The following is a 16,777-nucleotide window of genomic DNA, read 5'->3' on the forward strand; positions in this document are numbered from 1 at the left end:
AAGCGACGCTGCCTCTGTGCCGGACGTCGTCAGGACCAGCATCAGCAGGAGCATAAAAGAGGAAACGAGCAGAGCGATGGACAGAACCTGCAGCAATGGACAGAGTAGCGTTCATCAGAAATGCTCCTGAGCTTTTCAGCAACATCAGAGGAAATATTCACTCCTGCTGTAAAACCTCTGGACAGGGTATGATTTCCACTCATTTCTGGACTATGTTGTTTTTATATTTTCCTCCTCAAACTGCTTCATTTCACTTCTGCTTTCTGACACAATGTTTTTTGGTTTTTGCATTTTTCTCATGATTGGTGTGAATTGAAGGTTATTGAATTAATTGATTTGAAGAAACATTGACACAATAGGTTATTATGGTGATTAATTATTTCAGTTTGTGTTAGAATGTCATTCACAAACCACATGAGTCCTTAGATCAAAGCCAGAAGTGAATCATCCAGTCTGTTTAGTACCTTCATGTTTAACTGAACAGTTTACTCCTCGTTTGATTCAATATTCCAGGTGTGAGTGTCTCCAACCGACGGCTTCTGCTCGGTTTGGTTCTGCTCAATGTTGTTCTGCTCATAGTTGCTGTCACTCTTGGAAATAAATGTGAGTTTAACATGAAGCTTTTCCTTCCGCTGTGAACAAGTATAACAAACTGGCTCATCTAAACGTTTAATGTTAATAGAAAACCAGCTAAATAAATATATAAAAGATATAATAGTCCAAGCCCAACTCTAATAAACTTACTCATTATTCCTGAATGTAAATGAAACATCTACAAACTTAGAGACTTTATGTCATGTATAAAAAGTCATGAAAATGAGGATCTGCAACCACATTGCGCAACACGTCTTTCAAAGAACAAGGAGAAGTAATAAATGTGTTAAAGTGAAAAATACCACACAACACAAATACACACATGTATTGTAAAACACTCTTTGACACAAGTCTCTCTCTTTGTGAACAATACATTTATCTCATCAGGCGCTAAAGCCAAAGCAGGCTCCCTCCTTGATTTCCACTCAGCTGCACTACAGCTCATTAACAAGATGGAATATCTCCGTGGCAACCACAGCGAGGTGATGGAGACTGTAGAGGAGGCCAAGAAGGCCTTAGAGACGGCCATCAGCAACCACACACAGATGAAGACGCACATCGAGCAGCAGAAGACTGTTAACGATGCTTATCAGAAGCAGGTTGAGGCGCTGCAAACAGAGAAGAGCAGGCTGCAGTCCAACATATCAGCTCTGGGTGAGACACACATCAATAAAGGTCCATTATCTGCTAGAAAAAAGGAAGACACCTGAGCTGACAATGAACCCTTTCTTTCTTCCAGAGGGATCCTGTGGTAAATGTCTTCCTGGATGGACTCTGTTTAACTCGTCCTGTTACTTCTTCTCCTACTTGGAGTCTGCTACTGTTAAAAAGAACTGGGCAGACAGCAGAGCAGACTGTGTTGGTCGTGGAGCCGACCTGGTTGTGATCGACAGCCAGGAGGAGCAGGTGAGCTGTGTAACAGTCACACACAGATACTGGTGACAGTGTAACAACAAGCTCAGCTTCTTTGTTTGCTCATAGAAATTTGCAAGTAACAGCATTAATAAAATGAAAACGAGTACTAGTGTCTGGGAGAATGGATTCTGGACCGGCCTCACTGACACAGAAGCAGAGGGGGCATGGGTCTGGATTAATAACGTCACCGAGGTGGAGCAAAGGTCAGAGTTTAACACACACTGAGATCTTCTTGTTTCTGTCAAACATTAAACTAAAGTGTCGTTAAATTTAAGGTACTGGATGGACGGTGAACCAAACAACTATGGGGGAGGCGAGGACTGTGGAGTCATCATCTACAGCCGCTCTAATCCCTGGAAGACCCGATACGATGGCCATTGTCACACTCCATTACACTGGATATGTGAAACCACATCAAGATAATCCAGTGTATTGATACCGATATGTGCATGATTCATCTGATCAGTGAAATGATTCAATAAATAAATGAAATGAATTTTGATCCAAAACTTTCTTTGAGGCTCATTTACAAAATACATGAGATGAGATGAGATGAGATGAGATGAGATGAGATGAGATGAGATGAGATGAGATGTGCATCAAGACTTTGAGGATTTAGTTGAGTGTTGTTTATGTTCCCTGTTAAGTGGAAGGAACTAATTGCTCCATACTACAAATAACTCTTTCACTTCTCCTTTCTCCCAAGCAACAGTTTTTTCGTCCAATTATTGTGATTTCCCTTTTGACGAGCTCAGCATTGGTGCTTCTTCCTGTGGTCGGTGTGTGTCCTACGCACTCTCATACTGTATGACTGGCAGCTGAACAAGGAGAAAGCGCAGGAACATGTCGGGCTCTAACTTCGATGGAGGTTTAAACAAACTGATTTGTGAAGATGATTTGCAGAACGAGGAGAATCCTCCTGACGCGGACTCGAACCCAAGCAAGCGAGAAGGTAACCTATTGTTTAAACCTGAAGTTTTATTCTTGAGCATTGGTGTTATAGGCTCTAAGCATGTAGTGGAGATGCTCTGATGTGTGATAAGGCAACAATAACATGCATCAGAACATGTGATGACAGTGTGGCACTCGTTTTCTCCCTGTCTAGTCTTCATGCCCACGCTGACAGCTGAGCGGCTGCTTGTCGTCAGCCTGGCGGCGCTTGCTGCCGTCCTCCTCATCATTGACATCAGCCTGGGGGCCCACTGTGAGTCAGTGCTATGGTGGCTGGTGCTTGTTGGGAATAATGATCAAGGCTGCAATAAATCATGTGCCGAACATTTTCATTTAAATGTATCACTTCTCTATTTTTGTGTTGCTGCCAAAATGTGGCGACGCCAGAATTCAAAAGTAAACTGAAATAAAGGCCGTTGTGTAATGTTTCATGCCGGTCGGCGTCTGTCAGACAAACAGTCTGTCTTTCACACTTACAGACAAAAAACTCACAGCGCGCCGCCTCCCAGCGGAGGACATTGAACACATCAAGGAGGAGATGCTCAAGGTCCAGAACTCATCCAAGGCTGCGATCGACACCGTGGCGGCAGCTCAGAGTCAGATAAACACCGAGTTGAGTCGTCAGAAGGAGACCAACTGGGAGTTTGAGCACCAGAATAAGAGAGAGACTGAGTACAAGGCGCAGATTGAGAAGCTAACGAAGGTCATCACATCCATGAGGACGCATTTACCGATGCTCCGTGAGACGCTCTTACTCCTCGCATCTCCTTTATATCAAATGTGAAGAAAAGTGAACAGTAAAAGTCTTTAACTGTCATTTACTTTGGCAACAGGTGACGGCTGCAAACACTGTCCAGTAGGATGGATCCTGTTGAACTCAGTGTGTTATTACTTCTCTTTTCTGGACATGGATGGTTTAAAAACCTGGCAAAAAGCCAGAGAGTTCTGTCAGATGTATGGAGGGGACCTCGCCATCATAGACAGCAAGGACAAAGAGGTGTGGCCACAGTTTCCTGTGTCTGTCCTTTAAAACAATTTATAGATTATAATATTTGCCTTTTTGTTTCTTACTGGTTAGAATGCAACTGTAAGACACTTGATAAATAACCAGCACGTATCAAAGACTTCTTTGGCTTCTGGCTTCTGGATTGGACTGAGAGATTTAGAAGAGGAGGGGACTTGGAAATGGTTGGATGGAAAAGATCTGGTTGAAGGGTGAGAGTGAACACAGGATTGTCTTCACACAGTTTACAGCGCTGTTTGGTGAAGCTAACCAGATGTGAGGAAGTATCAAACGCCCTTTGACCTGCAGGTACTGGAACGACGGCGAGCCAAACGACTTGGGCGGCGAGGACTGCGGCATGATTTATGCCAACGAGAACTTCTTCAAAGCGTGGAACGACGCCAGATGCAGCTCCTCCATGAAGTGGATTTGTGAAAAAGCACCGACTCCGTGAGGCCACGTTCACAAATGAATAAAAATAGGAACATGAAATGAATTTAACACAGTCAATTGAGTCTGATTGTCATATCTTACACTGTAAACAATGTTTGTTGCCATATACAGTAAATAAACTGTATAAATAAAATGATCTGTGTAGGCATTCACATAAAATAAAGTAATTGTCATGAATGCATAACGAGGTGGTGGTCTGTATTCAGTGTATCAGTCGGTAGCAGTCGTTTCTCTGGGTTTTGTGCGCCTCAGGCAGGTGGGAGGGGAGTGAAGTGGGCACTGACATCAGCAGCTGCAACGAAAAGGCAAAGTTCGAAAACCCCTTGGTTGGAAAATACCAGGGAGGAAAGTTACAGCGGGATTCACAATAAACAGGCTGGCAGTTAGGAAAAGGGGAAGCACGTTACAAAACACAGCGTCTCCGTCCCTGCTGCCAGTCTGTGCTTCCTGCTTTAAACAGCAAGAAGAGGGACGGCGGCAAAACCAGCCCACGTGGAAGCTACGAGTCAAAGCAGTGACAAAAGCTGACGCCTCAGACGCCCTCCTGCCTTATCGGCAGTCCAAACAGGACAAACAGATCAATGCGCTGTACGCGCCACTAGAATGGAGCGTTCACAGCCACACGGTCTGACGGCCTCACAGCCTGAGCAGGAAATGGCATTTGAACAACAGGCTTCTCACAAAATCGGCGGAGATGAACAGTCGCACTTTAAACCAGGTACCGCTGCATTTACGATGGATGTTATTCAGTTTCCTCTGAATAATGTCACAGGACACAAATGATAATGACATTGGTTTTATTTTTAGGGCTTAGCTTTAGTGTTGTTAAGTTATTCTCCAAGTTTGAACTTCAGCTCTCCAACACTTTTAGGCCTCTCCAAAAGAGGAGGCCGAGCTGGCGTCTCAGCCCGGAGGCTGCTCATACCGTGTCTGCTCCTGTTCAACGCCGTGCTGCTGACAGCCGCTGTCGTCCTTGGGATTTACTGTAAGTACGCCCTCAATTCACTAAACAGATGATCTGATGTTGTCCCTGTTTTTGAAATATGAATGCAGAAGATTGTGTTTCATGCCTCAGGTGCCAAAGCCAAGGACCTTCAGGTTCCCCAGGCTATGACTTCCCCCCTCTTCATTGAGCTGAACTATCTCCGTAACCAAAGTGAAATTATTAACGAGAAGCTGGAGGTCCAGGCCACGCTGGAGAAAGAGCGAGCCATCCACCTGCAGTTAAAGACGCAGGTCAAGCAGCAGAAAACCATCACTGACAGACTTCAGAAGACAATCGAAGGTCTACAAACCGAGAAGACGCAACGACAGACCAATAAAACCTCCTTAGGTCAGAGGACGGACGCCCGGGCTTTTATCAGGACCATCGTTGCTGTAGAACTTATGGACGTGATCAAAAAAAACTGCTTTTCTTTTTCCAACAGAGCAGAGCTGTGGCAGGTGCCCGTTAGGATGGAATCTTCTGAAATCCACCTGCTACTACTTTTCTAAGAATGATTTCGCCTCCGGAAAGAGCTGGCAGGACAGCAGAGCGGACTGCGTGAGTCAAGGAGGCGACCTGCTGGTGATCAGTGACCTGGAAGAACAGGTGGGTCCAACTTCACCAGGGAGACCTGTGAGTCTATAAATGTATCCACATCAAGGCCATCAAGTCCTGCTTGTGATTTCTTCCAGCAACTCATCAGTGACAACTTCCCCAGAGTCAGCAGCAGCAGTCTGTGGTGGCTGAACGGGTTCTGGATGGGCCTCACCGATGTCGTGACAGAGGGAACGTGGGTTTGGGTCAACAACGTGACTGAAACAGAGAGAGGGTAAGGATCCACCACTCTTATTATTCTCTTGGCATTATCTCCTCCTCTAAATGATTCTGATCCACACAAGGTACTGGAAACAAGGCCAGCCGAGCCACACCGGACCCTCCAAGAAGAACTGCGCAGCTTTTTATTATTATCAGGACGCCAGAGCCACATGGTTCAATGAAAGGTGCCTCGGAGTGCAACTGAACTGGATTTGTGAGATGCAGTCAAGATAGACGTGTTCTGTCAGTTTACAGTCATGTTGCTGCTCATAAGTAGGTAAATCTGTATCAGTGAATGATGCCGGAGATTCATACACACTGTGGAATAAAATATACTTAGATGAACTAAACATAATGAAACGCTGAGAGAACAGTGTGTCTAAGCTCAGGAACTGGGACCAGGTCTTCAAAGAGCTGCAGCGCCTGTGAATATTTAACGAACGCACTTGATTTTCTGTTGTAACATCGAGGGCAACGTCCTGACAAACAATCCCTTCAGCACAAGTCCATCAGCTCGCGTTCACCTCAACACTCAGAATGGAAGATAACGGAGGTTTAGGCGGCACTTACGACAAACTGGTTTGTCAGGAGGACTTTGACGACATAGATGAATATTCTCTGCACTCAAATCAGGAAAATCAACAAGGTACCGTAAATAAACATGAGCAGGAACCTGAATGTGTTCATGTCTGTGGATTATGTCGACTGTACTGAATACTTTGTCATGTATCCTTGAACTTGAAGTTATTAAATGTATGCTTACGTTTACTACTGCAGTAATCATCATTTCTTATCATTATAATCTTAAACCTGTGCAAGTTAAAACTATCTAAGTATTTGAGAACTAGTCAGGTCTTTGCACTGATTCTCCACCTCTGTGTAGCGTCCGTGTCCATTTTGAGACTCGGATCCAGAATCCAGAGTAGATCTGTAGCAGTGAGCTTGACAGTGCTGGCCTTACTCCTGCTATCAACCGACATTGGCCTTGGAGTCTATTGTAAGTCACTGTGCAGCCTATCAAGCTGTTATAAACACCACCACTCAACTGATCAGACACCATTTGGCCTCAATTTCTCTGATTTACAGCCCACAGATTTAATAATCCATTTATTAGGCTAACACAAATATTAGCTATGTTAAACCTACAAACATTCTCTATGCTCCTCTATACTCGGTACAGTATCCACACAGGCTCTCTTCAGTGGTTACGTTAATAACCCTGCTGTATGTCTGACAGACAGACAACTTAGAGATGGGCACCGCACGATAAGCGACATCACCAGTGAGCTGGCCAATCTGCAGGGAGTTTACAGCGCTGCCATTCAAAGCAGGGATGAAGTCAGGAGGCAGCTGTCAAAGGAGCTGAACGAGCAGAAGGTCACCAAGTGGGAGCTGGAACACCAGCAGTCACGAGGCAAAGAATACGAGAAGCAGGCCGACAAACTCAAAGTGGACATCGCTATGTTGTCGTCCCACGTACCGTTAATTAGTGAGGGCTTGTTCTCACAGTATCACCTCCTCAATCACTGTGACTGTGAAAGTAATGCTTTCATGTTCTCTGGCCACAGCGGAGGGCTGCAGACACTGTTTACCTGGATGGACGTTCGCCAACTCACAGTGTTACTACTTGGCGTTCTCTGATGCTCTTCCACGTAGATCCTGGCAGGACGCTCGAACCTTCTGCAAGAAGCAAGGAGGCGACTTGGTGGTGACAGATACCAGGGAAAAACACGTAAGACTCACTCCTCTTTACAGTTACGTTTCTGGACGAAAACCATGTGGATCATTAGTGAGCGGGAAAAGAGGTCACGTGAGAACAAAGCGGGTGTGTTTGTGTCATTAGCTGGCAGTACATGACCTCATCAACACGTATCACATCCCTATAAGACACACACATCTCACTGGCTTTTGGATTGGACTGAGAGATGTGGAGGAGGAAGGGACGTGGAGGTGGCTGGACGGATCCCTGCTGACTGAGGGGTGAATGTTAGAATTACACGTGTGTAACTATTTACTTTTTTAAAATACAAGCACACGTTGCTCAACAAAGTAATCCATCATTTCCTTCAGGTACTGGAACTTTGGGGAACCCAACAACCAGGGTGAGGAGGACTGTGCAGCTACGTATCCCAAAGAGAACCCGTTTAGGACCTGGAACGACGCTCCGTGTGGGTATTCGCTGAAATGGATTTGTGAAATGGAACCAAGATCTTGAAGTTAATGTTTTGTTTTTAATTTTCAATGAAGTATCTGTTTATTATCACAAACATTTAACATTATTTAAGACTAAAAAAATATCTAGAAAAGTAAACACAATGTATTAAAATCTTAGCAATAGTTTACTGTAATAAATACATCTTTAACTTTCCCATTTCCATAGTTATGTTTTTACTATTATATAGATTTATAGACCATCTTGAAAACACGTATCTTTACATCAACTGCTCATTCCATGATATGTTAAGTGACAGTTTCCCAGGAGAACTGAATGAAAACTGTGAAAGGTGAAGAGACATGTGGGAAAACCATGACTCCACTTGGTTAAACAGAGAGTGACGTATCATAGGAAGAACTGACATTCAACACTAATGTGCAGAATTTGTGCTTCCTCTATTTGATCTTCACATTTTCGTCTCCAGTGCAATAAAACACATGGTTTCAGGTGTGCCTAATAAACTGAGAGTGATTTGGTGTATTTCCACATATCACTAAACCATACTATTGTCCATGAGGTGACCTGTTTTCCTACTGACCTGGCAACCTACCCCACATACCACATCCACTTACAGCACCGCAAAGTGCTGCCGGAGTTGTTTCAGAAGCTGCTGAGTGTCCACATGCTCAGGAAAGGCGTCCTCAGACTTTTGGGCTGCAGTGTAGCTGCTCTGAAGGTCACCGATCTGAAAACAGCAAACTGTATCACCAACAATGTTCAAAGCAAATCGACAATATTTGGAGATGTTTTGTTGAAACGATTACCTTTTCAGAGAGAATGGAAAGGTTAAAGTGCGGCTCATACATGTGAGGAGCCAGCGATGCAGCAGTCTGAAGGAAGGCTTTGGACTGCATGAAAACACAGGGACATCAGTCAGCAGCATAACATCCCCACCCAGTTTACATACAATACAGCCTTCAAAACGGCTTCCTATAGTCAGGAGCAAGTAGCATCTATACAGGAGCCGTCAATGATTACTGGAGTTACAGGATGTGAATGAAAATGTTTACCACTGTAACGCTGCAACTATATACTACTATATTTTATATAACAGGTGTGTGGAGTTTGACATAAGATCCAAGGTTTTGAACTGATTAGTTCCAAATGAAAGTAATATTATTTGCAGTCTTAATTCAGTGGCTAAAAGGTCTTTTCACCTGTTCAATGCGACCTTTGCGCAGCTCCAGTACAGCCAAGTTGTTGTATGCCTCAGCGTGGTCATTGTTGAAAGCCAAAGCCAGTTTGAAACACTGGTAGGCCAGTGTCAGGTCTCCTATACCCTATAAAGACAGAACACATGGACTTTAGCTTCTGTTAGGATCTTGTAAGCTTCTGTTTTGTGCCATTTGATATTGAATTTATTTTGAGACATTCATTATGTGAGGCTTCCTGGGACTGTTGACCCACCACAGCCACGTGTCCTATATTGTACCAGACATCGGCCTGTTCTTCATCATTGGCCACCAGGTTCAGAGCCCTTTCAAATGAGGACAGAGTCATGTCGTACTGCTGCGCATAGAAGCAGCACAGGCCCAGGTTGTTATACAGCTGGCAGTTGTACACCCCCATCTGGAGCAGCCGTCTAGCAAAGAGGAAAGCTTATTGATTCACAGATGGAATATAGCTTTGTATCAAGAGTACTACAATATTGCATTACATAAGTCATAGATAAAAGCCAGTATGACCTGTAGAACCTCAGGGCAATCTCAGGCTGATCAGTGTAGAAGTGATTGCTTCCTATACAGGCAATCGCCTCCACGTGAGTGTTGTCCTGCTTCAGGACATCTTTGTAGTACTCTGTGGCTGATGAAATGTTGTTCATCTCCTGTGACAAAGTCACAATAAAGACACCTCATGCGATTAAGTCTTATCTCTAAAGTGAACAGTCTAGACAAAAACAACGGTGGCATACTTTACCTCATGTATACGTGCAATTCCGGTTAGAAGAGTGACTTGTCCAGGAAAGTGGTCCAAGCCTTGCTTAAAAAGGTTGAGTGCTGTTATAGGTTGATCCAGACGCTGATAAACCTAAGAGAAAAAAAATTTTTCTATGGTGTAAGTTAAAAATATTATATATAATTAATTCTATTGAGAAGTTTTATTTAATATTAATAATTAATTAATATTATTTAATACCTTTGCAAGGTAGAGATACGTATCAACCATCTCTTGATGGTTGAGAGCCGACCGAAACTGTTTTTCTGCTTCTCGATATAAACCAAGTCTGCAATGAAAAAACTAAATTAATACAGTTCAACTTTTAACAATAAAAACTTACTCTAAGTAATGTACTGGTTTTTTGCCTGTAATAACATTTTCCCAGCTGTACTTTCCACCACCAGTCTTTGAACTGTGCATGTTCAGTAGCTTGAGCAGCCAAATCAAGGGCCTGATGAAGAAACAATATGTTTTTGTTGAAACACTCAGCAATCTCACAATGAAACGCCAGTGTTAGGAAGATGCAGCACTTACATTTTTTACATCATTTTCATGATGGAAGATGTACTCAAATAGTGTCTGATGAAAGATAAGAATGGTTACATGACATTTTGGAAAAAAAACTATTATCTCTAATGACCAACCAAGTCTCAGTCTTACCCTGGATAAATTAGGCTTCTGAGAATACTTTGCAAGATTTAATCTTGACAAATTGATAAATGGACCATCTGGGTTAGTTAACATTGAAGCCTGGAGAAAGAGTGGAAGAAAATATCACTACAATAGATTTCAGTGACTAGAGTGTTAGCAACATTACAAGAAGGAACACAATGAAATTCTAAACATATAGACTCACAACAACTTTTCAGATATATTTACTCACTGTTCCAAGACGAATGAATCTACCAGAAGCACTAGTGACAGGGCGAGCTGTGCTGGCAGTCCGGGGTGTTTTGATGGCCTGCTCCATTGTCCCAGGACGGCCCGATTGGGTAGTAGGTCTCACAAACCCAGTGATAGGACGTCCTGATTGTGTCATAGGCCTACAATTTAGCAAAGAAACACATATTAGTACCTTTAAATGTTACAATCACCATCAGTGGTAAGAATTTAAAACATGATACAAGCAGTATTCCATTACAATAACAATACCTGACAGCTGGTGTTGGCCCTCCACCCTGGCTTGTTCCAGGTAGTCTCAGTGATGTTCCAGGGCCTAGATTGAATACAAGTCATGTCTAACTGATGTATCCAACAAAAAATCCTCAATACATCACTCAGAAGCCTCGATGCTTACGTGCAACTTGAGCAATAGAACTCTCATCTAGCATCATTTCAGCAATCCCCTCCTGGTCGACCTCAACTTCATCAATGTATACCATCTCTGTAAGGGCACAGGTTTTCAAGCTCCATGCAGCCTGTAAAACACCCACATGGTTAAAACTTGTAAGATGCATCATTTGTTCCAACCAAACCCTGCACTTTGTTGAACTATCCTCATGTCATACATTTAAAAAAAGAAACATACTACAGTAACGTTTACCTCCGATAAAAACAAGGAGGAGTCCTTAAGACAGCATGCAGTGAGTTAGTGAAGAAAGAAGAAAGTTGACGAGAATAATGAGATATGAAAAAAGAATGCAACGTAATACCCAGGTGCGGTTATGTTTCATTAGTACAGATAAAAGGAGTCAAACCAGTCACCTTAGCACTAATACATTAAATTTATACTTGGCTAATTAGGATTATGCACTACTTTGTACAGACAGCGCGTGTTAGCAGTGGTTAGCAAGCTTTTCTAATCGCTAGCATGCTAAGCTAGTCCAGCTAATGACATGACAGTACCTGGTCGTATGGACTGTCTTGCAATATTTTTGAACAAATATCTGAACATTGTTGAAGTTTTCTTCTCCTGAAATAGCTCCACGCCAGAAACAACGGGTCCATCGTCACCTCCATTGCTTTGGTCGAGAGCAAGTCAGCGCTAAATAAATCGGTTAGCACGCTCGCAAGCTAAGCTGGAGATGATAGTGGCTTCCTCTGTTGCTAAGCAACAGCGAAGGGGGCGGGTGTTTGCTGTCGTAGCTTCCTTCAGTAACATTAAATTAAAATGTCATAAATTAAGAGAAAGTGAGTAGTTGTGTTTTGTTTTATGTGTTGTATGCTATGTTGTATATATGTGTGCCTTTAGATTCATTCTATTCTAGCATTTTGTCAATTATTATTACAAAAATATTTAAACTTCTACATTAATAATTTATAGAATACGTTGTATTCTGATATATTTGCACAGTCTAATTAAAATAGACTAGTTTAATTCTGTTTTTTATAAAAGTCTGCGATACCCCGCTGAAATCGTGTGCCTGAGTCGTGACGTAGTTGTCTGCTCCTGTTTTTTTCCCCCCGGGAATGAGTGCAAGCATCTGACTGGACGACAGTCGAATCCGTCACCGTGGGGGCGGGGCTTACCGAATAACAGCGCAGCTCCATCTTTGTAGGATTTGACAGGAGATTTGACCTGTGTCGAAGAGGACCGCGAGCCCGGGGCTGCAGAAGTACAGGAGACCCTCACAATGAGCCCCACGGCTTAGGAAGCTGCTACCTAAATACGGACCGGAGGTGCATCTCATCACAGAATCGGGATATTAATTCACAAAAATGACTCATTTCAGCGCCCTCCCTGGACCGATGGAAATCCAACGGAACTAGTAACACATGGGCTTAAAATAAATCCTTTTTGGTGAATGCAACTGTATCACAAAACCTTCGTGATAGCGACAGAGAGACACACACGGAAGTGCGGACATGGCTGACAGAACTGCTCCTAACTGCCACCTGAGACTGGAGTGGGTGTACGGATACCGGGGACATCAGTGCCGCAACAACCTGTACTACACCGCCGCCAAGGAAATTGTCTATTTTGTCGCCGGGGTAGGAGTTGTGTACAACACCCGGGAGCACAAGCAGAAATTTTACCTGGGACACAACGATGACGTAATCAGGTAGCGTAACAACACGGATGACAGTTAGTTTCAGCACCCCGGACAGCACCGGGGCGAAAATGAATGGGCAGTGCCGGGTTGTCGGTGTGGGTGGTGGTGGCGGCGGCGTCTCGTGTAATGTGATATTATGTTTTGGGGAGGGCTCCACGGGGGGCTCAACTCAGCACACGCCTACACAGCAGCATCTAGTCAGGGCGGGTTTGTTGTCTTGCTCAAGGACACTCCGGCAGAGCAGACAGCCAACCGCTCCCCCAGATCGAAGGGTGGTGTCTCCACTTCTTATAGGTACAAAGCTGCAGTGCTGTTTCACCAGGGCTGGTCAGTCATACCTGTATTAATAATATGATCTGCTGTGGTTTTGTGGCGAGCGACATAACTCATAGCTGCCCTGGAAGAGAACCTAGAATCTGGACTCCTCCCTGTAGTCAGTAATAACTCCTGCGTTTCCAGTGACGGCAGAACAGCTGTTCTGTGATTGAACTCAGCACAGGAATGGTTCAGTGTGTCCCGTTTTTAAACGTGATGCCCGGCAGCGGCCTGTGTCCGATGCCTCACTTGTGTTGACAGGTGTGTGTGTGTGTGTGTGTGTGTGTGTGTGTGTGTGTGTGTGTGTGTGTGTGTGTGTGTGTGTGTGTTGGCCTGGAGATCACTAGCATTATATACTGTGTCGCTAGTCATCTGGGCTCCTGCTCCATTATTAATTGGACAATAGACGTGCTAACCCCACGCTGCCCTCTGAGCGAGGAGTTCAAATGGCTCCACGCACCAATCACTGAATAAACTGCACATGAACATTTCATGTAGAACTTGCAGAAGCGCTGCATTCGTTTGGATTTGGGATCTGTGCATGTTTTGTTCTCCTCAGTAGACACAAAACGCATTCGTTTCTTGTCCTCGTCATTGTTGGTACTGTACAGACCAAGGCATAATCACAGTCATAAACCCGGATCCGAGAGCGGTGCCGCTCATCCAGACGTGCACTGAGCCATGACGAGCAGTCCTCCACAGGTTCAGTTCTGTGGATCTGTCAGTCTGCTCTCACGTTGCACTAAGTCATGTGGAACAGATGCAGCCCCTCAGACGATTCTGTGCTCGTTCTCTCTTTCGTTCTCGGTTCTCCACGTTGCACCCTTGTCTTTTCCCTGTTGTGACTGAGTGAAGGACACGTATAAATAGGTGTTTCATTTCACCAGTTAACTGCTGCCCTTGCTGCTCGGTCTTGGTTGTTTCCTCAGAGCCATTTTAAGCGGTCCTGCGGTCTGATGTGGAGGAGCTAATATGCAGCTTTTCACATGAATGTGAGGCTGAGCTTTGCCTGATGCAGCTGCTCAGTGCTGAGTTTAGCAATGCTTTTTAAGAATATGTCATAAAAAGGTTATTGGGCAATAACGTAGAAAGACAGAGAATAAATTAATATGCAATAGTCAAACACAGTTCACTTTGAAGCATTGTAGTGGAAGCATCTTTAGTATGAACTAAATGTGTATGAAACTCATATTGAAGTCTGAAGCACAAGCCACAATCACATTTGTTTCTACACACAAGACAGAACGACTGAGCTCCAGCAACATCACAATTGCTCAAATTGAAGCGTGGCATGTTAGCAGATGATGCTGATTAGGTGGGTGTGGGAATGCATTTGGCCAATTATGGCTGACAGTCACGAGAGCTAATAGATGTGATTCACATCGCCCGCGTTCGTCTTCCTTTGTTTAATGCTGAATGGACAGTTGCTGCCTCGCGTAGAGTCACAGCTGCCGTCACCCGCGTTCACAGTACGATTCAATGGGCTCCTGTGCTCCAGCGCTATCACCACGCCTCAGTTTTAGATGACAGGCAGAATGTCATAAAGAGCACATCCCATTTAGGACCCTATGGGGTGTAGTCACTTAACACAGTGGCGTGATTTGCTATTGTTATTGCTGCAATCTTTCAAAAATGCCCTCGACCACATGAGTGTTTGGAGTGGTGTTATGAATATTTTACACAAATGAGCAGCACAGGGCTCCACATGCTCAGCTATTATCACGTTAGCCCCACTCTGCGTTAGTGTCGTGTTTTTAGAAGTCAGCAACCACTGCATACGTGTATTAATATTGATTCGTTCATTAATGTTAAATGATGAATTAATAATTATACAGTAGCTTCATCTGACCTGATCCATATAGAACATTTTTAAAGAATTACAGAGCGTGTGGCCCGCTAGTATTTGAGGATGGAACTGTTAGTGTGTGTGCTTGTGTGACATGATGGCTTGTTCAACCAGAAACCAGCTCCGAGTCTTTTCTCGTTCAGCATCGCTAATTAAGCAGAAAACCATTACGCACGCATGCTGCCTTCTATTCTTCCAGCAATCCTGGTTCGGAGCACCTGGTGCACAGGCACCGCTTCATGAAGTCTGCAATTAACTGTTCTGTGTCAAACTCTGCATATTTCAACTCCACTGTAGAAAGAATCAGACAGAAGAGACAATGTGAATCAGCGGCTTCGCTCATCATTTGCTGTAATTGTAATTGTCTATTGTGTTTTATAGCAGATCTGAGGGCAAATATGAATTCCGGACCCTTTCATGAGGCTTCGCTGGTCTCGGCCTCTTCTTCATGCTCCATCTTTGCTTCTTTTCCCTCAGCAATCATCTCCTCGGGCTGTTAGTTTGGGAGTAAAGCTGTTAATTGCTGCGGTATTTAGCTAGATTTGCTCTACAGCTCCTGGCAGATGGAGGACAATCACATCAAACAGCCGTAGTCTATATGAAACAGCAGAACCGTGGAGACGCTCTGCAGGCTGAATCATTAGCAGCGACAGAAATGTAAGCGAAACGGGGATCTCGCTGTAGTGGAAAAAAACAAGCAGCAACATAAACATCCCACACGAATTAAAGCCTGGAAGGATATGACACCAAAACACAGCTAAGGTTCAGACTAAGAGCGTTTAACCAGCAGATACTTTCGAGCTGGAATTAATATTGTGTCATTCAGATGTCAAAGCAAACTGCCCTGTACAATATTTATGTGTCTGTCGGCGTCTCCAAGTGTTCAATTCATCTTTCTCTTTCTCTGAGAGCTATTTTTAACCACTTTGTCCTTATTATGTAATTCGTAAAAAAAAGCAAGATGGGAAATTGTGCGAGGTTCGACAAAGAAGCCAGAGAAGAGGGTCAGGACGGAAGCAGCAGGTCCAGACGGGTCCGGTCGCTCACATCTGGGCTACAGCGCCTGAATGCAGACACAGAACGGGCCGGGTTTGGACCACACAGGACCAGGCAAACGTGCGACGGGGTCGTGTTCGCCGTGAGTGGGTCCACGACGCCGGTCCGCGGGCTCCACACACGGCAGGATTACAGATTCTGGAGAGCAGCTGGCGAAACAAGCAGCACGATTATAATAACGGGAGCTCTGTCGCTGCACGAAATATAGGGCAGGAGGAAGACTCGCCCAGTGAATCACTCAGGCCGGAACATGAGTGGCAGGTGCTGAGGCGAGGGGCGGAGCCGAGGGAGGGAGTTCCTGCCTCGCACTGTGTGTGTGTGTGTGTGTGTGTGTGTGTGTGTGTGTGTGTGTGCGTGCGTGCGTGCGTGCGTGCGTGCGTGCGCGCGTGTGTGTGTGTGCGTGCGTGTGTGCATGCATGCATGTATGCGTGTGTGCATGTGTGTGGTTATGTAACGGCGTCCTGAGCGTGTGCCTGCCGATAGGAAACCCCACATGAACAAGGTGAAGTGTAAGCAGATGTTTGCTCTCCTGTGTCTGCACAGCTTAGCGCTGCATCCGGAGCGCGTGCTGGTGGCGACGGGGCAGGTGGGAAAGGAGCCGTACATCTGCGTGTGGGACTCCTACACCGTGCAGACCGTGTCCATCCTCAAGGACGTGCACACGCACGGCATCGCCTGCCTGGCCTTCGACCTCGAG

The 16,777-nt window shown here is 44.7% G+C and overlaps 6 protein-coding genes across 12 annotated transcripts in view; 5 read left to right on the forward strand and 1 right to left on the reverse strand.

Annotated features, from left to right (window-relative positions):
- The first annotated feature begins 47 nt into the window (after positions 1-47).
- LOC114849094 (CD209 antigen-like protein E) lies at positions 48-2,005 on the forward strand. 2 transcript variants are annotated; one of them, XM_029140165.3, is made up of 6 exons: positions 48-186; positions 514-603; positions 982-1,248; positions 1,334-1,500; positions 1,576-1,712; positions 1,785-2,005. In XM_029140165.3, the coding sequence occupies exons 1-6, from the start codon at positions 96-98 to the stop codon at positions 1,930-1,932; spliced, it is 900 nt and encodes a 299-aa protein (XP_028995998.1). In that variant the 5' UTR covers positions 48-95; the 3' UTR covers positions 1,933-2,005. The 2 variants fall into 2 exon arrangements, with proteins under 2 accessions (XP_028995998.1, XP_028995999.1); XM_029140166.3 differs by lacking the exon at positions 514-603.
- A 105-nt stretch (positions 2,006-2,110) lies between these two features.
- Positions 2,111-4,097, forward strand: LOC121201624 (CD209 antigen-like protein E). The gene is made up of 6 exons (XM_029140156.3): positions 2,111-2,461; positions 2,615-2,713; positions 2,940-3,200; positions 3,294-3,457; positions 3,539-3,675; positions 3,773-4,097. Exons 1-6 carry the CDS (start codon positions 2,353-2,355, stop codon positions 3,915-3,917), a joined length of 915 nt encoding a protein of 304 aa, XP_028995989.1. The 5' UTR covers positions 2,111-2,352; the 3' UTR covers positions 3,918-4,097.
- Positions 4,098-4,286: 189 nt separating this feature from the next.
- LOC114849095 (C-type lectin domain family 4 member M-like) lies at positions 4,287-5,951 on the forward strand. The gene is made up of 6 exons (XM_029140167.3): positions 4,287-4,634; positions 4,788-4,901; positions 4,992-5,249; positions 5,344-5,507; positions 5,594-5,730; positions 5,801-5,951. Exons 1-6 carry the CDS (start codon positions 4,520-4,522, stop codon positions 5,949-5,951), a joined length of 939 nt encoding a protein of 312 aa, XP_028996000.1. The 5' UTR covers positions 4,287-4,519.
- Positions 5,952-6,227: 276 nt separating this feature from the next.
- LOC114849096 (CD209 antigen-like) lies at positions 6,228-8,098 on the forward strand. Of its 2 annotated transcripts, none has more exons than XM_029140168.3 (6): positions 6,228-6,363; positions 6,601-6,714; positions 6,955-7,206; positions 7,286-7,449; positions 7,561-7,697; positions 7,788-8,098. In XM_029140168.3, exons 1-6 carry the CDS (start codon positions 6,255-6,257, stop codon positions 7,930-7,932), a joined length of 921 nt encoding a protein of 306 aa, XP_028996001.1. In that variant the 5' UTR covers positions 6,228-6,254; the 3' UTR covers positions 7,933-8,098. The 2 variants fall into 2 exon arrangements, with proteins under 2 accessions (XP_028996001.1, XP_028996002.1); XM_029140169.3 differs by having other exon boundaries at positions 7,561-7,716; positions 7,788-7,920.
- On the reverse strand, positions 7,927-11,930 carry ttc8 (tetratricopeptide repeat domain 8). 2 transcript variants are annotated; one of them, XM_029140145.3, is made up of 14 exons: positions 11,716-11,930; positions 11,168-11,288; positions 11,023-11,086; positions 10,754-10,913; positions 10,531-10,620; positions 10,405-10,449; positions 10,236-10,321; positions 10,069-10,156; positions 9,850-9,960; positions 9,618-9,757; positions 9,340-9,514; positions 9,090-9,212; positions 8,697-8,780; positions 7,927-8,617 (listed from the first exon to the last, which is right to left on the reverse strand). In XM_029140145.3, the coding sequence occupies exons 1-14, from the start codon at positions 11,827-11,829 to the stop codon at positions 8,501-8,503; spliced, it is 1,518 nt and encodes a 505-aa protein (XP_028995978.1). In that variant the 5' UTR covers positions 11,830-11,930; the 3' UTR covers positions 7,927-8,500. The 2 variants fall into 2 exon arrangements, with proteins under 2 accessions (XP_028995978.1, XP_055362024.1); XM_055506049.1 differs by lacking the exon at positions 11,716-11,930 and adding an exon at positions 11,414-11,433.
- A 407-nt stretch (positions 11,931-12,337) lies between these two features.
- eml5 (EMAP like 5) overlaps positions 12,338-16,777 on the forward strand; it is a 23,542-nt gene continuing 19,102 nt past the window's right edge. For 2 of the 4 annotated variants that reach the window (XR_008693761.1, XM_055506041.1), the window contains exons 1-2: positions 12,338-12,872; positions 16,624-16,777. The exon at positions 16,624-16,777 is cut by the window's right edge and continues 6 nt beyond it. Coding sequence is in view for 3 of the 4 variants with exons in the window: in XM_055506041.1 (XP_055362016.1) it covers positions 12,676-12,872; positions 16,624-16,777 (351 nt within the window). In the remaining variant the exon portion in view is untranslated. The remainder of the gene's footprint in view (positions 12,873-16,623) is intronic. The other 2 variants (XM_029139223.2, XM_029139225.2) reach the window with 1 other exon arrangement.

The sequence above is a fragment of the Betta splendens genome, chromosome 22 (genome assembly GCF_900634795.4).
Source record: "Betta splendens chromosome 22, fBetSpl5.4, whole genome shotgun sequence".
Taxonomy (NCBI): domain Eukaryota; kingdom Metazoa; phylum Chordata; class Actinopteri; order Anabantiformes; family Osphronemidae; genus Betta; species Betta splendens.